At 37.8% G+C, this 26,613-nt stretch overlaps 1 protein-coding gene across 9 annotated transcripts in view; it reads left to right on the top strand.

The window, feature by feature from the left end:
* Positions 1–11,634: 11,634 nt before the first annotated feature.
* Positions 11,635–26,613, top strand: part of LOC149211137 (RING/FYVE/PHD zinc finger superfamily protein) — a 127,736-nt gene continuing 112,757 nt past the window's right edge. For 3 of the 9 annotated variants that reach the window (XM_089396934.1, XM_089396926.1, XM_089396924.1), the window contains exons 1-2: positions 11,635–11,792; positions 12,728–12,950. In XM_089396934.1, the coding sequence (XP_089253060.1) occupies positions 12,764–12,950 (187 nt within the window). In that variant the 5' untranslated portion in view covers positions 11,635–11,792; positions 12,728–12,763. Of the gene's footprint in view, positions 11,793–12,144; positions 12,205–12,641; positions 12,951–26,613 lie in introns of all 9 variants that reach the window. The other 6 variants (XM_089396927.1, XM_089396930.1, XM_089396932.1 and 3 more) reach the window with 6 other exon arrangements.

The raw sequence follows: 26,613 nt of genomic DNA, 5'->3' as shown, positions 1-26,613 counted from the left end.
AGATTGGGGAGGGTGGGGGATTAAAGACCTCACAGCTTTTGGTCCTTCACTGGCAACTAAATCAGGGTGGAGAATAATTAAAATGTAAAATATTTGGACAAAAGTGGTAAAAAGGAAATACATAGACCCGTCCCTCTAGAAGACTGGATAAGAAATCCCATCAAGAAAGGAGGGAATGTTTCAGTGGTTTGGAAGGCTACCATATATGCTTTCAAGATTATTTAGCAAGCTCTGTCTTGGTAGATTGGGAACGGGGCAAATCTTCGAATAGGGAAAGACCCTTGGGTGGGCTGTAATGAAAATTATGCTCTATCCCCGGACCTTATCAAGAATCTTGAATCCAAAGGAATACTTTTCCTTAACCAGGCAGAGAAACAGGGTCACTCAACAATTTGGGGTCAAGCGTGGAAATCAAGAGAGGAGCTGGATCTCCTGCCCCAATGGTGGAATGATTGGAAGGCCTATACCCTCGAACTCTCCAGGTCAAATGTAAGGCTGAAAGACAGACCGGATCAATTGGTGTGGGCCCATGCAGAATCAGGATCATACTCCCCTAAATTCGGGTATAAATTCCTTATGTCTAAGAAAGGCTGGGGGGAACCGGAATGGTGGGCCAAGCCCTTATGGAAGTTAAAATGCCCTGCTAAAGCCAAACTTTTTTTCTGGTGCATTCTCAAGCGAAAGGTCCCTACATGGGACATCCTTCAATCTAGATATAAGTCAGGTCCGGGGAGATGCCCACTATGCAAAAATGAATCTGAAACAATAAGGCATCTTTTTATAGATTGTCCTTTTATTAAAAAAGTGTGGATAGAGGTTGGGAAGCTCATCCAGAAGAATGTAGTCTGGGAAGGGGAAATTTTCTCGGATGTTTGGCATAAATGGTGGCATCTATATCCAGAAGGGACTTTGCGGAATTTACCTCCCATCATCGCATGGGGCATCTGGATAGCCAGGAACAGGAGCATTTTCTTGGATAAGGATACCCCTTGCGAGACAATTTCTATACAATGCACTTCTATTTTCACAAGTATTCCCGAATCAGAAGAGGAGAGGACTCTCAGACAGGTCAGAGAGGAACAAATTAAGGAAGGAATACCCGGGGCATATTTTGATGGGGTATCCCAGAGCAATAGAGCAGCAACAGGTTTGGTCATTCACATCAATGAAAACTAGAACCTAAAAGCCTCTGTGGGACTAGGCGATGGCACAAATAACTTTGCGAAATTATCTGATTTAAAATTGCTCTTATGCTGGCTTATCCACAGGAACATCCTCACAGTTCAGATTTTTGGTGATTCTTTGAATGTTATAAAATGGTCCAATGAGCAAAGTAGATGTCAAAATTATATCTTGTTACCTTTATTAGAAGAGATTATGTAGTTAAATCTTTCTTTTAATGTTTTATCTCTATGCCACATCTACAGGGAACGCAATGATACAACAGACAAGGTTTCTAAAGAGGGTCTGCAACAAGATATGGGTCGTTGGAAAATAGTGGAGGAGAACCATGGAGAGATCCGAGCCTCAGATCAGCCTCCTTACACTTAGACTGTTTACTTTTTGGACTCTTCAGGCTATGTAAAGCCGGTTTTTGTTTACAGCTGTTATGGTTTATATTAAATTGTTTTTAGTCCTGAATGACTTTTGTATCTATTTTCTGTTTGGGTTGTTTTCCTCGGTGAGGAGACCTGGGAAATAGATGCATTGTTTTTGTTTCTCTATGGAGACTTTCAGCATATGGAAAACTGTTTATTCTGCTATGATTGATTTTGAGACGACAACTGTTTTCCTCAATAGAGGAGGCTCATGGTTTCAGATCAGGGGTACCACTTTTTCTCAGTTTTGGACAGGAAGGGCAACCTTCTTGTAGAGCTCTATGATTATTAAATCATACAGCAATCGGAATGCTCCGGCATATACTTTGTAACTTTTTATTCTGTTTATAAAAAGTTCGATTTTTTTCTTTGGAAAAATAAAATAAAAAATATATATATATATATATAGATATCCAAAGAAAAGTAATCATTAAATAAAACAGGGTCAACAATAAAATATGGGGCTGAGGTCCATTAAACAAATAACAAAAATACTAAAAAGAGTTAAGAACGAATAGGATGATAAAATACATAAAAACACGAAGGATCGAGAAAATAGACTTTAATGGAGAATAAATCAACAAAAAATACTATTAAAAGGATGCCAATATCTACATAGAGAAACAAACAAACAAAATAAATCCCAAAAAGAAGCCTAAAAAACTAGGAGGACATGACAGGGACCCAACTTCTACTAATATTCCAACCATCATCTCTATTCAAATTATTGGATCTTTTTTCGATTTCTAGGGCCTCCCGCAATTTACGATGATGGAAATGACTAACCCTGGCAATGACTTAGGCCTCCATAATGCATATGTGATGCTTAGATTTATCTGCATGCTCCGCCAAAGTAGAGGAGTAGGTCCTGCCATGCTTTATGTCAGCAACATGCTCACGATCCTTGATTAATCAAGCAACCAGTCTCACCAATGTTGGGAGTCCCAAAAGAGCATGGAATAACGTAAACACCTTTCATATTCTTGGGGTCCACTAGGTCTTTTACATATCCGAGGGAGCTCCAGATGGTATTTAAAGGCCTAAAGGTTGAATCCACCTTATGCTTCCTTAGGATCCTCACAATCTTGTAAGTGGTCACTTGGATAAAAGGAAGATGAACACCAGAAAATCGATCCTTGGTATCTTTCTTAGCATTAGGACCTTTTTCAGCTATGAGGAAAGCCTTAGTACATTAGTGTCTACTGTACCCATTATTAAAGAAAACACTTAGGAAATGCGCTTTCTCTTCATTGAGATGATTGTCATAAAAAACTCTTAAAGCTCTCGTCGCTAAGGTGTTGAGAACACCAAGCTTTTGAGTTGGGAAATGATGAGAATTAGTATGAAGATATTGTTCCGTATGAGTTTTCTTACGAAATACCTGATGAGAAAAAGAGCCATCTTCATTCCTTGACAGGAGGACGTCAAGGAAGGGCACACTACCATTACATTCAAATTCCATGGTGAACTTTATAGAACTAGATTGATTGTTAAGATGGAGGAAAAACAGTTTCAATTTTTCTTTACCATGGGACCAGATGACACAAGTGTCATCCACAAACCTCTTCCACATCTTAGGCAGAAGATGAGAAGAAGCTAACACCTTTGATTCCAAATCCTTCATGAATAGATTTGCTACCACAGGGGAGAGGGGGGAACCCATGGCGACATCGCAAATTTTCTCATAGAATTCCCCATCGAATGAAAAGAAAGTAGAAGTAAGACAAATACCAACTAAATAACCCGTATTTCTTTTGTTTATTTATTTATACATATTAATAATTATTTTTTTAATTTTCTTAATAAATATTTTTGACCATTATTATATTTAATTAAACCATATTTAAATTTATTTATTTAGATATATTAGTTTATTTATTACTTTTTTATAATTTATTTAGATATATTAGTTTATTATTATTTTTTTTATAATTTTGTTTTGTTATTTTTTTTTTATAGAAAAATTGAGGATGCTATTTTTCTTATAATGGATTATGCTTGATTTTTTTATTTGTTATTATATATTTATATTTATATTTTTTAATTACTATTAATTAATTAATTAATTATTAAGTTTTTGAACATTTCTTAGAAGCATATTTTTTTAGTTATATACAGTTTGAGTGGGCTTAATGGTCAAGAACATGCATTTCCTCCTAAGAAGTCATAGGTTCAAAACTAGAGGCTCATACACCAATTTGGTGTCTAGCTTGGTTGTGACCTTAAAATTGGATAATAATGACACTATAAATTAGTATTTTATTATTATTATTATTTTATTTATTTATACATATTAATATTTTATTATTATTTCTTTTGTTCGATCTTCTCAAGAAATAAATATTTATTACTTTTGACTATTATTATATTTAATTAAACCATATTTATATTTATTTATTGAGATATATTAGTTTATTAATATTCCCATACACCGATCAAGTGACCTTAAAATTGGATTTTATATATATATGTCTTTCGGATTAATCACATAATCATGAATTAGTCGACGTTTTAAACCAACTAATGTGGTCCATCCTCATGACAAGGTAAAAAATTAGTCGATCTTAAGGAATAAATAGCAAGGATGCATCATTGCCCAAAATTCGTTGTTGAAAACTAGCCGTTTGTAAAGTAGTTAAATTAGTTAAAAAGGGTAAGTAAAATAATAAAATAATGAAATATATTTGTTAAAAACTAGTCGTAGCAAGTTGCCAAGAAGAAATATGATCTTACGTTTCTCAAAAGATGTAGGGATGCATCATTAGCTCTAGTGTTTTCCCATATTTCTCATCCCCTAAACAATTCTAATAACAATCATATTTTTCTTGAATCTAGTTTGGCTCTGGTTAGATCTGTGATTCATTTATTAAGGTGTGATATGGATAGGCTTTCTCGCAAGCTTGTTCTTCTCCATCTAGATCTGGTGAATGGGTTGTCAAATTTTTTAGGGATAGTAATCGATGGAGGTTCGCACGCGAAAGCCCTCCGTTTAGAGGAAATTGCCAAAAGGAAGCACTCTTCCAAATTCAAAAGGTTGAAGAACATGGATGCACAAGCTTTCGATAATCCGGCCTCGTTTGCGGTTAGCGGAGAGCAGATCTCGGCGCTTAACAATTGGGTCTGCAGGCTCATTTCGTCCCAGTCCCCAGCATTAGCGGATGTTGTTTCTTTAGCTACTAATCCAACTGTTATCGATTCCCCACAACATTCTTCTAAGTTCGAGAGCGTTGGTGAGCACTTCTATGATATTTTAGCTTTAGATGTGATTCATGGAGGGCGAGTTCCTGTTTTTAGTTCTCCCTTGGGTGCAAAAGTTGTGGATGGCGTTTTCATGACTGCATTCCACTTCATCGCTCCCCTTGCTTTGGACCCCCTAGAGCCCGCTGAAGATCCCGTGAATTGCAGTAGCCAGTTCTTTGCCCTGAACGATACCCTTGTTGGAAGCATTGCAGTCCTCGTTGATCATCCTCCTGCTTTCGATCCTTAGCCTTCCGCTTTGGATAACACATCCTCAACCCTCCAACGTGATATTTCGATCCTCCCATCACCTTCCTCTCGTCATTTTTTTTGCGTTGACCTCATCCCCCCAAGCTCAACGTGCCTTCTGTGTGTTGCAGCATCCGCTCCCCTTCCCTCTCCCCTATTGATGACCCCCCCTCTAGCTCCGCTGCCCCTTCACCTTCCTCCTGTCGAGCTTTGGTGTTGACCTCATCCCCCAAGCTCAACGTGCCTTCTGCGTGTTGCAGCGTCCGCTCCCCTTCCCTCTCCCCTATCGATGACCTCCCCTCCAGGTTAGCTGCCCCTTCACCTTCTACCTGTGTATTCCTTCATCAGTTCCATCTTCTGTTTTAGGTTTGATTAATCCATCTTCTTGTAATAATAATAATAATATTCCCTATAATAATAATAATAATAATAAAAATATAAGGAATAGTTATAAGAATAATAATAATAATATTATTAAATATAATGACTCTTTAACCTCTCATCATTTGAATAATAAAAACACTAATTAGTAGCAATAATATAAATAAGAGGAATTACAGAGTTGAAAAAGTCTCATTAGATCGTTTAGACATTAGAATAATAATGACAGTAATAGTAGTGAAAACTTTTCTTCCTCCTCCTCCCATAACATTTATAATAACTTAAATTCCTCCTCCTTTCTTGGTGTTAATAATAATAATAATAATAATAATTCTTCCTTGTTAAGTTTCAAGAATGTTATTAATCTTTCTAGCAAAAATTTTGATTCCTCCGTCTTTAGCCTCCTTAGTAAGGGTCTGAATTTTTCCCTTGCCCCAAAGAAGATCCCTTTGATGACATTATTTGTAACATCGAATTTGGTATCAAGGATCTTCCTGACAATGTCAAGGAAACCATCAGGCAAGATTGTGTGGTTATTCTTAGGAAAACTAAGCCTCCCAAGAAAAACCTGAGCAAGGCTGAGTTTCTTGCCCTTAAGTCCCTAAGGGACAACCCTGACATTGTTGTCCTTAAAGTTGACAAAGGTGGAGTTGTCGTCATTCTTGATAAGTTTGACTATGTCTCCAAGATGGTTGACCATCTTTCTAATAACGGGAGTTACATCAATCTTAAGAAAAATCCCATTAAGTCAGTCTCCAAAGAGGTAACAAACACTATCAAATTGAGTCCATACCTTAATCCTCTATCTTGTAAGCTCATTGAGAGAAATCCCGTTATCCCGAGGATTTATGGCCTTTCGAAGATTCATAAATCTAGAGCTCCCTTGAGGCCGATTGTTAACACGATTGGTGGTCCTACTTATCTTCTTGGTAAGTGCATAGCTCAAAAGCTTAAGCCTCTCGTAGGTCGCACTGATTCTTTTGTTAAAGACTCTGCCTCCTTTGTTTAAGATTGGAAAGATATCTAGTTGGCACCTAGAGATTTGTTGGTTAGTTTTGACGTTGTATCCCTATACACTAAAATCCCCATCTAGGAGGCCATTGACATCATCAATCGCATCACTGATAAAGACACTGCCAAATTAGTTGAGCTCTGCCTCACCTCGAATTTTTTTCAGTTTCCAAGGTGAGTTCTATAAGTAAACTTGTGGTGTTGCAATGGGTTCCCCTCTCTCCCCTATCATCGCTAACTTGTTTATGGAGGATTTTGAGACCAAGGCTTTAGCCACAACTCAATTTCGCCCTAAAAGGTGGAAAAAGGTTCGTAGATGATACGTGTGTCATCTGGCCTCATGGGCGTGAAAAATTGGATTTATTTCTAAGCCACCTTAATTCTCTATTAGACTCCATCAAGTTCACCATGGAAATGGAAGAGAATGGATGCCTTCCCTTCCTGGATATTCTCCTCTCCAGGATGGATGATGGTCCCGTCAATCACCAAGTGTTTTGAAAGAAAACTCACACGGAACAATATCTCCATGCCATCTCTCATCATTTTCCGACTCAGAAATTTTGGGGGCTCAACACTCTTGCTACCGCGCTCTAAGGATCTCTGATCTTAGCCACCTTGAACAAGAGAAATCTCATCTTCTTGAAGTTTTTAGAAAGAATGGGTATAGCAAATCTCAAAGTCTCAAGGCCTTTCACAAGGCATGCAAGGTGCCAAGAGTTAAACCTTCTAGTGTCGATCCTGCCTCTAAGGTTCATCTCCTGTATATCTAAGGAACCACGGATAGAATTGCCCATATACTTAGGAAGACTAATGCCACTTCCTCATTCAAACCTCTCCATGACATTAGGAATTCACTGGGATCTATTAAAGACCCTATTGACCCTAAAGATATGAAGGACATCTACCTAGTTCCCTATTCCCGTGGTATTCCCAATATTGGGGAAACAAGTAGGTCTATTAGGCAGAGAATCCATGAGCATGTTGCAGATATTAGACACAATTGATCCTTCTCATCAGCCCTAGCTGAGCATGCAGAGAAAACAAATCACCATGTGTGCATTGAAGAGTCCAAAGTCATTGCCAAGGTAGATCACTTCCACTATAGGAAGCTTAGGGAAGCGATTGAGATTGAAAGACATGCCAAGAATCTTAATAGGGATGATGGGTGGAAACTAAGTAAGAGTTGGGCTCCGACTCTCACGTCTTGATTCCTCCCGTTGGTTACTTTTATCTCTAGCTCTTCTTCTATTTTGTCCGATTGATTTCATGAATCTTTTTCGTTTTTTTCCTCATTTTCATTCATTTTTCTCCCCTCTTAATTTTATGAATTTTTGAGTCTTCCTCTTACTTTTGTTTTGAGCAGTATTAATGGATCTAAGAATTGTATATTTTATATTTAATTTTAATTAGTAAACCCTCCCCCCTCCCTCTTTTCATTTTTATAATTTGATCTCTTTAACTTGGGTTCTCTTCCTTAATCATATGAATATATTTGATTAAGGTAGCCTGAGGATTTTTATAAACTAATAATATCTAATTAATTATTATTAATTATTAAAGCATTACAATAAAATTTGACTCAAGAGTAGATTTAAAGGCTTTGATATAATAAATAAATATAACATTTTAAAAACAATTAGTTGTAAATAAAATATTTTCAAAACTTAAATAAATATATATTATTTTAACACCTTAATTAATGTTTAAAATCAATATAAAATTTATTTAATCTTAACTAATAGTTTTTAAACTAATTTATAATATTTTAATATTTGATATTTATTAGCAGCGAATTCTGGGCAATGATGCATCCTTACTGTTTATTCCTTAAGATGCACTGATTTTTCACCTTGCCGTGATGATGAACCACATTAGTTGGTTCGAAACTTGGATCAATTCATGATTATGTGATTAATCCGAAAAGCATTTATATACATTATGGATCACAAAAGTCTTAGATCTAAAACTAATAATATATATTAATATTTTATTATTTATTTATTTATACATATTAATATTTCTTTTGTTCAATCTTCTCAATAAATAAATTGTTAATTACTTTTGAACATTATTATATTTAATCAAACCATATTTATATTTATTTATTTAGATATATTAGTTTATTAATATTTATTTATATATTATTATTTTTAGTTATAATTTATTGTGGTTGATTTCATTGGTTCTTTTTCTTATTTGTTATTATATATATTTTACCATATAATTTTGTTTTGTTGGTTGTTTTTTATATAAAAATTAAGGATGATCTTTTTCTTACAATGGATTATATTTAATTTATTTTTATTACTTTATATTTATATTCTTTAATTACTATCAATTAATTTATTAATTATTAAGCTTTTGAGTATTTTGATTATTTTATTATTATTTATGCTATTACTATTATAATCTAACTTAATGGTTAGTAATTAGTTCTCTTTACATAGTTACATTATTTATTCTAATGCTATGATGAGAATCTTTATTTTATTCCTCAGTCTCTAACCTAACAGTGACCTTAAAATTAGATAATAATAATAATATATTAGTATTTTATTATGATTATTTTTGTTTATTTATTTATACTTATTAATATTTTATTATTATTTCTTTAGTTCAATCTTTTCAATAAATAAATGTTTACTAATTTTGACCATTGTTATATTTAATTAAACCATATTTATATTTATTTATTTAGATATATTAGTTTATTAATATTTATTATTATTTTTGTTATAATTTATTGTTGTTGATCTTGTTGGTTCTTTTTCTTATTCTTTATTATATTATATTTTATATATTTTTACTATATAATTTTGTTTGTTTGTTTTTGTTTTTGTTTTTGTTTTTAAATTAAATTTATATTATTTAATTATTACTAACTATTAAGCTTTTGAATATTTATTGATTTTTTTAATTATTTTATTGATGATGATGATGATGGTGGTGGTTAATGTCCGCTGAGACCAAAAATTGGTCTATCGGATCTAAAGAAACAAGTTATTTATTTTGATTTAAGATTTTATTCTTATGCTCAAAAAACTTGGAGAGAAGCCTCCCGAGCTCACTATAATTTTGACATTGTAAAAGGCTAGGAAGGTCAGTGTTGTAACAAAGATTGTGAAACTGAGATCTAATGTGGATGTACGCGGGGCACTCTAAGAGAAAGTGGTTTTCATCCTCGATGTTCCTATTCTCACATATATGGCAGATCCTTTCCATCCATGGTGTTTTAGGAACTGCCCAACGACCCGTTTCACTATGGAGCTCATGAGAATTAGTTCTAATCTTCCGCTAAATCTTTCTCACACCACATTTTTTCTTTGAACTTAGAAATAACAATATCTTTAATGTTATTTATGTTTTGCAATGCATCATTCTCGTTGATCTCCTAATAGTTTAACTAGGCCCTTGTGTCTTTATGCCACCCCGATTGAGCCTTAGGTGGTTTTGGCTGGAATTTAAAGCTAGCTTAGGAAGTCTATGATCGTCTATGTTATTGAGTTTGTGCTTGTACAACAGAAACCTAATCATAGCTAGGCTCTCAATAGGGGAAAGACTTGCTTCTATAAGGAGAATAGGATAGGGTGTATTACTTTTAATTTTTTATAAGTTATAAAACACTTCTGGATTTGTTCAATCTTTCTCCATGATTCTCTGGAGATGTTGCAACCCCCAATCTCACAGCCATATAAGATAACAAGAGTGACTACAGTTTCAAAGAGGAACTTCTTTTTATCCCACATTACGAGGTTTGTTGTTTTACAATTATTTTCAAGACCAAAATAAGCTTTCCACCCCCCATTAGTCCTTTTCTCAATGCTATGGTTCCAGTTGAGCTTGTGATGAATATCAATTCCTAGGTACTTGTAAGAATACACTTCCTCCAAGTTATTATTGTCATACATAAAATTAGGGTAAGTGTACTTCTTGGATTTGAAAATCATTACCGATATTTTACATAGTTACATTATTTATTCTAATATTATGATCAGAGTCTTTATCTTACTCTTGATAATCAATCACATTGGATGGTGGTTCAAAATTTTGAAAATATAAAATATTATATTATTATTTATTTGGCCAATAATATATTAAATATTTTCTAACCCAACGATAATATATTAACTATTAGATTTCTTAAATTTATTAATTTATTTTAATAAATATTAAATTTTATAATGTATTTTTGATTTTTTTAATTTTTAGAATTTGAATATTATGCATCTATGTTACTCTTTTTTTTCCAAAGAAAAAAGCTAACTTTATATTAAGATAAAAAGTTACAACCATATGCATAAAGCATTCAATTTGGCTGTGTGAAAGTTGATCATACAGGCCGCAATGTACAACACTGCCTAAAAACAGAAAAAGAATGAACTGCTCCACTTTTCCAGAGTGCAGCAAAAAAGGAAACCCAGCTGGTCTCTATGTGTAAATTTGGCAGAGGCGGGGTTGGAACACCTGACCTCCCCCACCTTTGATGGCAACGCCCAACATTTATGTTACCCTTGAGTAAATCATATTCTTTATTTTCATTTACCAATTACTCAATCATATTGTTTATTTTCATTTACCAGAAAATTGATGATGTAATTAATTTTATTTATTTTTTCTAAGACAGTTTGAGAAATATTTTCGAGTGTGTAAAATAAAATTGTAATACATAATTTTTTTTGTTTGTTTGTTAAATTGTTTGTAATTCTTCATAGTTTATTTTTGGCTTAAAGAACCACTACCGGAAAGAATCTAATCTCTAATATATCACAATCACCCCGGACCAAAAGGCAAATCACCCATAATTACTCTCAGCTGAGCCACGCCACACCACACCAGCGTTAAGCTTAAACTGAGATTATAGTGGTGGTAATGAGAAGATTTAAAATAATATATAGCCTTATAACTAAATTATATTTTTATTATTTTGCAAGTGAAATAAGACATTTTACTAACTATCAATCAATTTTGTCGTAGGAAATAGTTTTACCAATTATTAAGTTGTCTCTCAATTAGTTTCAACGGGAAGACTGCCTCAACCAGTTATGTCTACCAATTAAGTTCTCTCATGAGAGACCGGCTCAACCAGTTTCTACAAGGAGACTGGCTGGACCGGTTCCTGTCAAGGTATGGGGAAGAAAGTGTCAGGAAAGTATTCTTCAAACTTCAAAATAAGACGACATGTCCTCCATACATATTCTCGAAAGTGCTGCGTACGCTGCTATACCGGTATATCGTGGATCAGCTCTGGCAGTGATTTTTTTCCCTATAAATTGTCTGGCCTGCAGTTCTTTATCTGAAGACTTGGTAATTTGCAAGGTACGTTGAGCTAATTCAGCTTCTTTGCTCAATTTTGGTATTTTCAGGGTATCTTCCAGTGTCTGCTTTACATTGCACTACTTGTTTTCTCTTAGTTGAGCTATTTTGAGGCTATCGCGGCCCCTGTTGGCAAACTTGGTTGTTCCTCGAGCTATTTTAAGGAAATTTATTTAATTTTAGAGATACCTTTTGCCACGATGGCCGATGATGCATACCTATATATTTCCCCGCATTTCTTGCCAAAATAGAAGTTAAAACACATCCAGAGATTAAAGGCTTTGATGAACTTCGGTCAATCTATTGGAAGACTAGTATTGCAGGTGAAATTTATGTCTGGAAACCCTGTCTGCAGGTTTTGGACGCTTGATGTCCAGGAGTGGATGGTAATTTTCTTTGATCGGTTAACTTTTAGGTATTTTGAAGGATTAGATCAATACTACTAGAAATCGTTTTCTTTTACGGCATCTAACAGAAATCCTTCCTCTGGCTTCGGTTTTATTGCAATTATAGCAAATACTGGAAGGTTCTCAGTGAATTTACCTCTTTTACAATGCATTTAGATCAATTTAGTATGATTATTCTCTTTGTGACAGCGAATTTGATAATTTTTTGCTTCTAACTCGGTGATAATAATTTCAAGGTTATCTTTAGGTTTTTTTGATTACTTTGAAGGACTAAATGACGTCACGAGAAATCCGTCTTCTGGCCATTTATTGCAATTAGAGCAAATGTTCAAAGGGTCTCCAGAAATTTGTCCCTTCTGCAATGCAATTAGACTAATTGAATATTTAGTTTGTATCTGTGGCTGCGAATTTGATTATTTTTGTGTTTCTGACTGGGTTATTCTAGTGTATAGGGGACACAAATTGCTCAATCACTAGACCTGGGCTTTGACTTTTTCACTGAAGAGCTTTAGGAATGCTTGTGTGGCACAGCGTTAAAGTTGTGGCAACTTGGGACTTTTTGTTGCAATGAAAACGGAAGTGCAATTGGAGCATCGTAGCCAGCACGACGTTAACGATACAGATTCAGCTCCTCTTTTGCAGCCACCGTCAATTACATTGGCCGATAAAGGCAACGAAATTGATGATGAAGAAAGTAATAGCTCATCCGCTGCTTCCTGCCGAATCTGTCTCGAGTTAGAGGGCTGTGATCCAGGTATTTTTTTATTTATCTTTTTTTTTTTTTGTATAGTTAGATCGGTGATGCATTGGCAATTGAATAAAATTAGCTGATTGATTCTTATTTTTGATTCTCAAGCTTCATTTGAATTGGGTAGAGAGCCCTGGTCCAGGAAAGCTTTATCTATGTTATGTCTTGCGGTATAAGGATATTGGAAATTGATTGACAATTGAATAGTTTTATATTGATTACTAATTCTGATTTCTCATTTCATGGCAAAGCAAATTTGGGATTACTATTACAAAATAAAAAGGGGTTGTACAATTTCACAGTTGTTTTGAGAGTAGTCCCTTACGTCATGGTAAGTGGAGCTACTTAGGTGATCTAGGCTCATGTGGGCCATGCGTAGCTACAGTTTCTAGGATCGCTCTTTGCTTAATTGAGTCATAAAGGATACATTTTCAGGCGTTTTCTTATCAGTAATTTCCATACCTATATGCCATTACGTTGAAAATTAAGCAGTTAATCATGTTTGTCTTTATCAGATGATGACACCTTTTCGGGTGTTTCATCAGCATTAATGCTTATACTTATTGGCTATAACTTAAGAAATCAAACAGTTAATCATGTTTGTCTTCGAATTGCTTCTTCTGAAAAAGAAAAATAAATGCGGTTAATCATCTTCTCCATGTTAGAAAAACATGAATTATCACACATTCCTGACTCATTTCTTATGAGAAGTTCTGTATAGATGTTATGATCACATTATCTGTTTCAAGAGTCTGTGAAAAAATGTTTTGAGCAAAAGAAAATCAGTGGTATACTTTTGCTGACTTCCTTAAAATTAAGGGGCAAAGGTGGATAGATGCAAAACTAATCTCCTGGTCTCTAGGATGGTATCTTTAGTGATTATGTAGTTGTTGTTGAGGATGGTTGTGGCCTAGGTTATGCATGGCTATCTCGGGATGTGAACCACAATAGGTGACAGTAGACATTAATGTTATTATTTTTTAAGGTGAGAAATTGCACAGATTGAAGGCTGATGTCCATGAAGACAAGAAGAGATGAATAAATAATGGCTCCAGTGATGTTTGAAAGGTCACTGTCCATAGCCCAAGCAGTTAGCTTTATGAACAATTTAGAGATTGGTGATTCATCAAAAGAGAAGGGGTTGTGCCTTGAGCTGTTTTATTGGCATATTTCTCTGGTGCAAATTTTCCCATATTTTTGCTGGTTATTCTACCTTGTAGTACTCAGTTTGAAGAATAATTAGAAACTAATAGTAAATGGTTGTTGGTAAGGTATGAGATGATGTGTCACAACCTGTGGTGGTATACTTGTATTATCTATTTCTCTTATAACTGTTATTAGTTAACGAGTATTTTTAATTAATCTCAACTAATTTTGCAATTGTATTTGTGGATTGATGATAAGATATGAGATGGTTCATTATATTGTTGAAAATAGGTGCGAAGGCCTTATCACATGCCCTGTACAGCCTGACCTTTGCCCTGCTCTGATCTATTTTGCTTTGTCTCGTTCAACCCTGTACTGATTTGTATTGTCTGCTCTGTTCTGCTCTGCTCTTGCATTGTTATGTTCTGCTCTACTTTTGTTCGAATTATGAAGAAGAAGAAATGATCGAGGATGTATCATACTGACTCAAAGTCAGTCTCAGAGTATGTACCACTGTTCCCAGACCAGTCCCAGCCAACTCGAAGTCAGCGTCATAGTGAGTACAACTCCACTAGTCCCAGACCAGTATCATCCTCCACTGACTCAAAGTCAGTCTCAGAGTGCGTACCACTGGTCTCAGATCAGTCTCAACCAACCTGAAGTCAGCTTCATAGTAAGTACCACTCCTACCACTAGTCCCAGACCAGTGTCGCAGTCTCAGAGAGTGTACCACTGGTCCCAGACCAGTCTCAACCGACTCGAAGTCAGCGTCATAGTATGTACCACTCTCACTGGTCCCAGACCAGCACTGCACTGACATGAAGTCAGTCTCAGAGTATGTAGTAATGTACCACTGGTCCCAGATCAGTCTCAACTGACCCGAAGTCAGTGTCATAGTATGGTACAATTCCTGCCACTGGTCCCAGACCAGTATCATTGATCCTAGATCAATGGAGGTGATCCTAGCGTAGGGAGTACGGTAGATACAACAATGCATCCATCGATACTACTATGGTCCCTAACTTCATTTCCCTACTCATTGATTAGATGAGAGGTACTTCCCATGAGTCCTAGACTGCATGGGTAGGATGCCTTGACAGAAGAACTAATCAATCCCGTCCTCACAGGAGAACACATCAATCCTGCTACAATCTCCATGGAGAACACATCAATCCAGGCCGCCATGGAGAACACATTAATCCAGGCCTCACAGGAGAACACATCAATCTTGCTACAATCGCCATGGAGAACACATCAATCCAGGCCTCACAGGAGAACACATCAATCCTGCTACAATCGCCATGGAGAACACATCAATCTAGGCCTCATAGGAGAACACATCAATCTTGCTACAATCACCATGGAGAACACATCAATCCAGGCCTCACAGGAGAACTAATCATCCTGCTACACATGAGAGCAAATCATCCTGTTCCACAAGAGAGCGAATCATCTTGTCCCACAATAGAGCGAATCATCTTGTTCTAGTGCGCACCACCAGCGGAGGGTGAGTCACCCTGTGGTCGTATGTTGCTCCAATAAGAACCGCAAGCCCTCAGAGCTCCCAGAGCTCAATGTATGCAACATGCAGGACCCTTGTACAAGGGTTTCTTAACGACTCCAAGTCGTTTGGGAAAACAACAGATTAGATATTTCCTCGGGGCTTTGACAAGGTTTATCGACCTGTACATCATCTTAATGCAATGGAGCCTCCTTGCTCATCGACTTACCATATCCTAGATGATGTCTATCTGCTGGAGCAATCGACGAATATGGGATTCCTCAATAATTGAATCCCACCTCTGGTTGTTACAGAGAATCACAGTGGTATGTGTTCAAATAGCTCACTGAAGAGCTTCCCCAACCAGGCAGCTTCATACGAGATCATACTCGTAGATATGTATTTGGTCTCGGCGGTGCTTATGGAAATTGACTTCTACTTCCTACTCATCCATTATATCGAAGCAGAATCCAAAGAGAAACAACACTAAAAGTGCTCTAGTGATCCTCCACACTACCTGCCTAATCAGCATTCGAATAATCATGCAGTTTCATATTTCCGGTAGTGTATCTCAATCCATGAGACATTGTGTCCTGAAGACATCTCAGAAGATTCTTCGCACCAATCTAGTGAGGCTCAACCAAATATGAGCTCACAATGTTAACTGCAAAACATATGTTCGGACGGAGGTTCACCAAGAACATCAACGCGAATGAGTTTTTGAAACTCAGAGGCATTTCCCAAATTTGGTCTGACATCACTACCATATAACTTCTGAAAGTTAAGATCCTCGAGGTAGTCACAAGCTTGCAGTCCACCATACCAAATCTTTTCAGAATCATCACCACATATTTTCCTTGAGATAGGAAAATTTCCCTTGGCTTCTGCCACACTTCAAGTCCTTGGTTCTTCATTTCAAATTCAGAAGCCAACTCCCTCGTACATTTGTGAATGAGAGGGTATGCACCTGTTAGCAGTGTTTTACGACTCCGACTCCGACTCCGACTCAGTAATGACTCGGCCGGCTCGATTTCAATGACTCGGTCGTTGTAAAAAATACATTAAATATTTATTTTTTTTATAAAAAAACATAATTTTAAATATTTTAAACATAATTTTAAAGATTTTCATTCATGTTTCCAAACACACAGCATTATAATATTGATGGAAGACAACATATGATCAAAGTAGGCTCATGAACCAATCCATTATATCAAAATGGTACCCAATGGCAATACATAGTCAACTGTCATACATGATCAAAGACTCAAAACAAAATACAAATAACCAAGGAGGCTAGAAATGGCCTCTACAACAAAAGTAAACTGTGATGGTGACCAGACTCCAATACTAGTACTACTGGCTAGTAGCTACTGCCAGAGGAGCCAAGATCATCTCGACCAATCTCTGGATCATCATCATCAGAGTCAGACAAGGGGCCCCATGCCTCCTCCTCATCATCATCGTCTCCAACTGCAACTGTAGAAGTGGTGCCAGTACCACTAGCAGGCTGTGCAGCGGATGCAAGCTGAGATAGAGTAGATATGCTGCTGCGCTTCTGTCGTGGCTGAGCAGAGGAAGCACCTACAACTGGAGTCCTACTCCTTGCTGGCTGTGAGACTGAGGCTGGTGGATCGGGATCTGCATTCAACTGAACAGGCTGAAGTTGATGTTCCAGTTCAAGTTCATCAAGATCCTCATCAGGATCAAACTCTGGTGGACGACTCTCCACTACCCAATCTGATGTTGGATCAATGTCTTCCAACACAATGGGATCTGAATCAGGTCTTTTGTTCAGCAATTGGTTCCGTCTGAGTCGAAGGTTGTATTGGACAAAAACTAGATCATTCAACCGTTTTTGCTCCAAACGGTTTCTCTTCTTTGTGTGAATCCTCTCAAAGACAGACCAATTGCGCTCACACCCAGATGCACTGCAAGTTTGACTCAAAATACGAATTGCAAACTTTTGCAATTGAGGGCACTGGCCACCAAAGGCCTCCCACCATTGTGCTGCAAAAAACATAGGAGTGTAATGAATTATGAGTTAGATGAAGGTTGAAGCTCAACAAAATTACAAATTATATCTAACTTTCAAATTATAAATGATTTAACAAACTTTAGTCTTTAATAAAAAAAGTAAAACTGTAAAACCATTAAGAAATTGAAAATTGAAATTTTTGTTTACCTGGCTCATCTGCTTCTCTTGCAATCTTTGCTAGGTTCTTCCCAAAGGTACCTGTTGCATTGCTGAAGGATGTGACCTGTTGATGTATCTGCAGCTGATCAGACTCCGATGGGATCATGCGTTCAATGCAATCAACCAGTCCATCTCTGACCTCCCCCCTCAAAGCTCCTGACTCCTTAGCTTTATAATGATACCGTGGGTTCAAAAAATACCCAGCTGCATGTATAGGGCGATGGAGTTGATTGTTCCATCTTTCATCAATGATTGCCCAAATGGGCCCATCCTTTGCCACTCTATCCTTGTATGCTGTCTTTATTTGCTCCTTTGCTTGATCCATAGCCTCATAAATGAAGCCCATAGCCAACCTTTCCCCATCCACCAACCGCAACACCTTAACTAGTGGCTCAGCAAGCTTCACAATCTCTGCTGCCTTTCTCCAAAATGTTTCATCATGGACTTTCCTTTTCAATTCTCTGCCTTCTGGTTTGTTAGACCAATTGCTTTGATTCCATTCATCACTGGAAAACATCTTTTGCAAGTTTCTATGTTGGGAAAGCATAGATTGCAATGTCAAAAAATGTGTAGCAAATCTAGTGATGGCAGGCCTAATAATATCCTTGCCTCTAGTGTGTTTCCTCATGAGACTCAAAGCCAGTGTATGATTGTAGATAAATTTTGTTATGCTTTTGGCATTATCTACAGTGTTTCTGACCCAATCTAATTTTCCAATATCCTCAAGCATGAGGTCTATGCAATGTGCAGCGCATGGGGTCCAAAAGATGGTCTTGTGTTTTTCCTCTAACAGTTTACCAGCAAGAACATAGTTAGAGGCATTGTCTGTGATGATTTGAACAACATTAGCCACCCCCACATCCTCAATAACCTCATCCAATAGCTGAAACAACAAGTGGCCATCTTTTACCTTATCAGATGCATCAACTGATTTTAAAAACATGGTTCCCTGTGGGCAGAAGACAAGAAAGTTTATGATGGTACGGTTTCTTTGATCAGTCCATCCATCTGACATGATGGTACACCCTGTTCTTGCCCATGAGTCCCTGAACTCTTGCAAATACTCATTAATGGATTGAATTTCTTTCTGCAAACGAAACCCCCTTAGCTCTTGCATAGTAGGGCCTTTGAAGCCTTTTCCAGCAGCATGTATGGCATCAAACATAGGCTCATAATATGGTGAACGAGCAGCATTAAAGGGGATATCAGCATCATACCACCATCTAGCTATGTAGTCACAAGCAGTCTCCCTCAATTCTTTCTTCCAATGGTCATCTAAAGTGGGCTGAATTTGACCTTTACTAACTTCAGGACCATGTGCATCTGATGGAGAGGAGGGAGTGAAATAACTTTTGATAGTCACATCACCCTTCATTCTACCCTTTCCCTTATCTTGAACAGAACCAAAAGAGGGAGGAACATAACGGAAAGGGTTGGATGCCTCAGTTTGAGGGATAGAGGAAGAACCCTCAAAATCATAGTGGGGGTTGGTAGCCATCATTCTTTGTATCTCCCTCTTCCTCCCAATTTCATCCTGTATCTCTTTTTGCCTAGCCTTATCTTCTTTAAATTTTTCAAAGCTGGCCAACAAATTCTTTCTAATCTCTTCAATTTCATCAGAGGGACATGCGGTAATTTGGCCTTTAATCCCTGCCAAGTGTTGTTTCAGCCTATGAATCCCCCCAGGACCTTCCTTAATTTTCCTATGGCAAAACTTGCAATGCATCTGACTATCAACCATTTCAACATATGCCCAAGCAGGATCTTTTGCTCTAGGTGCCATTTTTTGACTAGGAAAACAATCTGAAAATGAAAAAAAAATAAAAAAAATTGATTCAATGTTCATTTATTTGACAAAAAACACTCTCTAAGCTTTCTTGATATGCACCTAAAATTTACTAAGCAAAAACAGATTTATAGAGGTGGAAAAAAATACCTCCAGGCACAAACTGCCTCCTCAAGCTTGCTCCAAGAATCAACTCCTCAATGCTGCTCCAAATGGCTGCCCAAGAAGCTCCTCACTTCAGCTACAATGCTCCTCCAAGACTCCTCACTGCTGCTCCAAAACAAGCTCAAGAACTGCTCACTAATTCTCAAAGAAGACTCTCACTCAAATGCATAAGACTGCTGTGAGTGAATGAGAGCATTTGGCTGTCTTAAATAGGGTTTGGGAGGGGGAAATGGACCCCAAAAGCATTTAACAATTTACCATTACCCTTTGGAATCCATAAACTGAATTTAACTTTACCAAAAATCACAAAAAAAGTGAATTTTTTTCATGTTTTACGCTGCCCAGCCGTAGGTTCATTGACTCGGCCGAGTCATTGGATGACTCGGCCGAGTCATATGTGACTCGGTCAACCGAGCCGGGTTGCTGGCCGGGTCAATGTTTATGGTGATGACTCGGTTCGAAACGGCCGATTCGGAGTTGAAACGGGCGGGTTGTAAAACAATGCCTGTTAGAAAGAGGTCATCCACATACAACACTAGTATGAGGGGCTTGTCATTTTAAACCTTAAGATAAAGGTTAGGATCGGCTTCACTCCTAGTGAATCCCAGCTTCATCAAGTAGCTATCGATCCTCTCATACCATGCTCGGGGTTCTTGCTTCAGCCCATAGGGAGCCTTCTTCAACCTGCATACATGAGATTTTCAATCATAAATCTCAAATCCTTTGGGTTGCTCCACATAGACCTCTTCTTTGATCGAACCGTGCAAGAACGCGGTCTTGACATCCATCTGATATAGGTTCCATCCTTGTGAAGCCACAAGGGCTATGATTCAGCGGATGGTCGTATATTTGGCAACAGGTGCAAATATCATAGTCTATACCTTCCTTCTGGGAGAAACCACGAGCAACAAAACGAGCCTTATACTTTTCCGTACTTCCATCTACTGCATGCTTTATCTTGTAAAGCCATTTAGAAGTGACAATTGTCTTGTCCTGGGGTCTGGGAACTACTTCCCAGACATCATTCTCCATAATAGACTCATATTCTATGGTCATAGCATCCTTCCATACTTGATGCTTGACGACATCTGAGAATGATGAAGGCTCATTTTGTATGATCGTGCTCATGATGGTCAGGTATCCCTGATACCTGTTAGGTTTCTTACTTTGACGGAATGTTCCTTGGGGTGCAGCATGTCCTTCAGCATCATCAAGTAGCCGCCTAAGCCATGAAGGCCTCTTCCTAGAAGAGGAAGGCTCATGTGGAGGAGGATCAATCGGATCCATGGGTTCTTCAACATCAGACATTGATTCATCATCCTTTTCTTTCGTTTCTTTGGTGTCGGCTTCTTGAGAGCTCCTCAAAGTCGGAAGATTGTCCACCTTATTGAGAGCCATGTCTTCGTCAAAGGTGACATCATGACTAATCACGACTTCCCTTTGATGGGCTACATAGATTCTATAGCCTTTAGTATTTTCATCATAGCCCACGAAAATTCCTTTCTTTCTAGATGCACCCAATTTATTTCTTTTCTCTTTCGGCACATGAAAATATACAGGGCTTCCAAAAAAAAAATGAGAAACATCAGGTTTCTTACTGGTGAACATTTCTTCAGGAGTCTTGGAACCCAATGCTTGATAAGGGCATTGATTTTGTACTTATATGGCGGTGTTGTAGTTTCAGCCCATAGAAATTTCAGAAGTATTTGATCATGTAGCATGGCCCGGACAGCTTCCACAATCGTACGGTTCTTCCTTCCCGCCACACCATTCTGCTGAGGAGTATGTGGTGTAGTAGTCTCCCTCTTAATGCCAGCCTCAGATATGCCAGAGTGAACCAACTATAATATATCGGAGGTCTTGCTTTGGCTTGAGGGGAATGGTCCCCTTTTGAGCTTTCCCTCGGCACATCCTGGACATACACCTTCTTTCTCTACTCGGAATTTGGGCATCCCTGTCACCATTTGTCTTACACCGAGCAGAGCTTTATAATGAAGGTGGGCAAACCTTCGATGCCAAAGTTCGGACTAAAGAGATGTGTCATAAGACATGACACCTAGCGACTTCCATCGACCTAATATAATGAATCAACATGAAACCCAAGAGTAAAGGCATCTTTAGTAGTATTTTTCGATACACGTACCTTGCCATCACTGAAGGTTACCTTGTAGCCTTTGTCTTCCATTGTCGAGATGGACACTAGGTTCTTTTTGAGGTCTGGTGCATTTAATACATCCTAGAATTTCTAGCCTTCTTGAATGCTTGCCCTCTTCCTTGATTCCCAACTCTCCTCTTACCTTTGCTATTGAATTTGTCATTCCTTTGATTGCCATCAGAGGGATTTTGATCATCGTCCTGGTGTGAGTCCTTTCTATCAGGGCACTCCCTTGCATAGTGATCTGCTTTATTGCAGATGTAACATTGTCCTTTTCTTCCACCCTTAGGTCTAGCCTTTCCTTTTGATTTAGTCCCGAAATTATTTCTTTTCTTAGCATGAGAAGAAAAGGCAGCAGGAGGACCTTTAGGTATGGGCATTTCTTGCTCTTCTACCTTTGTTTCTTCTTGAATGCATCTAGCCATTAATTCCTTGAAACCAGGAATTATATTATTGTTCAGAAGAGTAGTCCTAAACACGTACCATTCGGATGGTAATCCTCCAAGAGTCGTGAGTGCCATTTCTCTGTCAGTAATAGTCTCTCCACTAGATAGGAGATCGTTCTTGATCTTGGTGATTTTTAAGAAGTATGCTTGCATACTCTCATCTTTACCCTTCTTGATTTCCCTCAGTTTATTTGTAAGAAACAAAACTTGATTTGCATCATTAACTTTAAATATACTCACCAGTCTATTGTAGATTTCCTTGGAGGTGTCCAGTTCAGAGATGTAGGCCACCAAGTGCTTGTCGATAGAGTCCGGGATGATCTTCTTTTTTTGACTTCTCCGTTTTTCCATTTGTTCCAGGCATCAACAGATGCATTTGATGGAGGCTCAACAATATTGCCTCTTACATGGTCCAACACTCCTTGATCTTCTAGGGTTAGATCAATAAACATCTTCCATCCGTGATAGTCAGTGTTCTCACGGAGCTTGTCATTGGCAGGAAAGAGTGATGAGGACCTCATAGTTCTTTTAACATAGCCTTGCCAATCTTTTCTTTAGTGATTGCTCTTGCTCTTGCTCGGGCTTTGTCTTCACCTCAACTCTGATACCATGTTAAGTTATGGTATGTTCTATGCTTATAACTGTTTACTTATTTTTCTTATTATATTCCACAGATTAGCAATCACATGTACATAAAGGAAAGTGTAGATAGAACATTAAATGATCGACATAAAACAAGCCAAGACAAGAGACACAAGATGTGGCGGCTAGCCAGGGACAAACCCCACAATGTGTGGGGAAACCCTTTGATCAAATCTTCTTTTATCTTCAATAATTCAACAGAGAGAAATAGTACAATAAATCTGATTTAGATCAGCAACAACAAACCTTAGATCAGTAGCATCAGCGTTAGCGGCTTCATCGTCAAACTAGGGCAGACGATATCTCACAAACCGACCGTTGGATCGGCTTGATTCCACCACCAAAAGTTGTAGCTTCCAAAGGAGGTTCAGATGAACCTACATCGCAGTTCAGATGAGGAGATATTTTGGGCCATGTAGGTCAAACTTCACTTCTGTAGTTGCAGCGTCAGTTTCAACAACTTCCTTCAAACTAGGGCAGTCGATATCTTGCAAACCGTTCGTCGGATTGACTTGATTCCACCACCAAAAGTTGCAGCTTTCAGAGGAGGTTCAGATGAACCTACATTGCAGTTCAGATGAGGAGATCTTCTGGTCCACGCAGTGCAAAATTTACTTCTGCAGTTGCAGCGTCAGTTTCAACAGCGTCCTTCAAACTAGGGCAGTCGATATCTTGCAAACTGTCCGTCGGATTGACTTGATTCCACCACCAAAAGTTGCGGTTTTCAGAGGAGGTTCAGATGAACCTACAACGTAGTTCAGATGAGGAGATCTTTTAGTCCACAAAAGTCAAACTTTACTTCTGCAGTTGCAGCTTTAGGTTCAACAACGTTCGGCTTCACATGTGTGAGAGAGAGCCTTTTCTGCGCAGTAGAGAAGAGACTCTTTTCTGCGCAGTAGAGAGAGAGAGATGTGATGAGATGAGTGAGTCCAAATGAGGAAAAGTCCTCTTGTATTTATACACAACGTTGGTGTTTGAATAGATGCGACTGTTGGGCTTCTGAGCCTACATGAGTTGTAGGTCGGCTTGATAATAATTCCATAATCAAATTCATATCTCCATGAATACTTATTGGAATCAGATGATCTTTATATCAATTTTACACCTCTCGACAAGAGGAATGTAATAAAAGTATTATAAGCCATGAATAAGATGACCCACATGAAGTCTGGCCCTAGTTGCCAATTTTAACACGATCTCACCCTGTCACTAGAAGAACCGACATTGATCTGCGCTAGAGATGAGCCTCTGCATTATCTCTGTGCAGTTCTGCGTCACTCATACGCAATCACTGCATCACTGCAGCTAGCACTGTGCTGCACTTCCTTCCAATCCTCTACTGACTAGAAACTTCAGCTCTCTGGCCTCCTGGTCTCACACCTCGACTCCGGCACTAAATCCTGACTGTTCCTCAGCAGAATTTCGATCTCCCTCTGAAGCTCTACGCTGCTACAGTGTAGCTTTGCGTGGCCCTGCGTCAGCCTCTTTGGACGTCTTTCTGCCCTCTCTGCCTTGTACTCTCTGGACCAAGAAAACTTCCCTTCGGAAACTATCCCTGCCCCTCATTGCAAGAAATCTCCTCGATTTATTCTCTAGCAACTGCTGCGCTGCCCTCTTTGAGAAATTTGATTTCTTGATCTCTCTCTAATGTGTTTTCTAAATGCCCATCGAAGTCCTTATAATCCTCCAGTTGAGTAATCAACGACCCAAATTAGATTATAATCAATGGCTCAGATCATTTGGATTCGATCTCTGTCTTCTTCTAGAAGTTTCACCCTCAGTTTGATTAATACTCTTTAATTATTTTAATTTCCTAAGTTTAGGCTTAGGCACCCATTAAAAATAATTAATTATTTTACCAAAACTGTCTTTGGGTGGAATTTCCCAAAACGATTTCTGAGTATTATAGAATACATGTGTCCTAGTCTCCTTGCAAATTTTGAGGCTCAGAGCACATCCAATGCTACCAAAAATTAACATTAAATTCAAGGGAGAGGAAGGAAACCCTAGCGAAGGAGAAGGAAGTCTTTGTCAAGCATAAGAAGTCGAATTCTCTTTTTGTCTCACACATGTGAAGTTGCTCGATCGCTGGAAGGGCCGAAATTTTGAAGTTACTAATGGTCGAAATTCTGGATTGTTTCTGGGTTGAAGCTGCTAGAGAAAAGGAGACCACTGACGTTTGCTGCATCATCTTGGAAGGTTGACTTGGTGGAGTAGGAAAGTCTTTTGGGTCTAGGGTCTTGGCCTATCTTAATTTGATTTACTAGTGGAAGAGTTTGATTGGATTTTCCCCTATAGAGGAGTTCTAGCCCTAGCTGAGTGCCTACATTTGGTGTTGTTGATCTTCATGTTTTGTTTCGATGATTGCTTGATGAAACTAAGATAAAAGAACATAAAGAGAAGATAATAAAACTACCAAAATATCACAAGTAATTATCAACATAATAAAATCTTTTTGCCTTTCTAATTTTCTAATGTGGAATCAGAGCTATAAGGTGAAGAAGGAAGAAAAAGGTGGCTTGAAGATCTACTAAAAGGTCAAAAGATAGGGATCATATAAGAAGAGGAAGGTCTGCTATCTATATCAAGAAATTAAGACATCGCAATGAAGTTTGAAAACAAGCTAGAAGGAGCCACCAACTACAGAGCATGGAAGAAGAGGATAGATCTTGTTCTCGCTAAGCATAAAGTTTTGGATCTTGTTCAAGGAAAAGTTAAATAACCTACAGATGATGCAGGAAAGGAGAAATTTAGGGAAACTAACATCTTGGCCATTAATGTAATAGTAGATGGAGTGAAGGACAATCTAATTTCATACATATTCAATATGGATTCCACTCAAGAAATATATATGAATCCCTCTCCAAGTTGTTCACCATCAAGAGTATTGTTCATATATCTAGTCTCAAGAATGAACTAAGAACAATAAAGATGACAAAAGATGATACTGTGTCATCATATTTTGTAAGGATCTCTAGAATAAGGGATGAACTCCAAGCAATTGATAAAGTTATACCTGAGAGAGAACCCCTGATTGTTGCACTACTAGGCCTACCAAAGTCTTGGAGCTATTTTGCTTCAGGAATTAGCAGTTGGAAGGATACACCAACCTTTGAACAAATGTGGAATGCTTGTAGTTAAGAGGAAGCATGCATCTCGTTAGTAAGTAACAAGGAGGATGATGAAGAAGACAACACTTCAAATGCCTACTCTGCGTATCACAAGAAAAAGGGAAGATACAAGAAGTTCAAAGGACCAAGGAAGAAAGTTGACCTATCCAAGACTGAATGCTACAATTGTCATAAGATGGGCCATTACACAAGTCATTGTCTTGAAGATCCAAGGAATAAGAAGAGAGAAAGAGAGCATGCAAATGTTGCTGATGAAGCTCCACTAAAGAAGAACAAGACTGAAGAATCTGAAGTCAAAGATCTATTTTCTAGAGACTCTTAGGGATACTATCCCTTGCATATCCTTCTACTTTAAGTTCTGCAATGTTTTCTTTTATGTTTTGATTTCTAGAGTTCATAAATATATCTTGTTAGAACTTTTTGAATTTTTTAAGTTGTAGGTATCCCTCAAAAATATTGGATTAAGAGGGAGCCTTCGCAATTTTACCAAAAGATAAGCA

Source organism: Pinus tabuliformis, chromosome 1_2, assembly GCF_031772625.1.
Source record: "Pinus tabuliformis cultivar Carrire ecotype Pingquan chromosome 1_2, CPIR1, whole genome shotgun sequence".
In the NCBI taxonomy this organism is placed as follows: domain Eukaryota; kingdom Viridiplantae; phylum Streptophyta; class Pinopsida; order Pinales; family Pinaceae; genus Pinus; species Pinus tabuliformis.
Note: the sequence above shows the minus strand (reverse complement) of the source record. Positions and strands in the feature narration are given on the sequence as shown.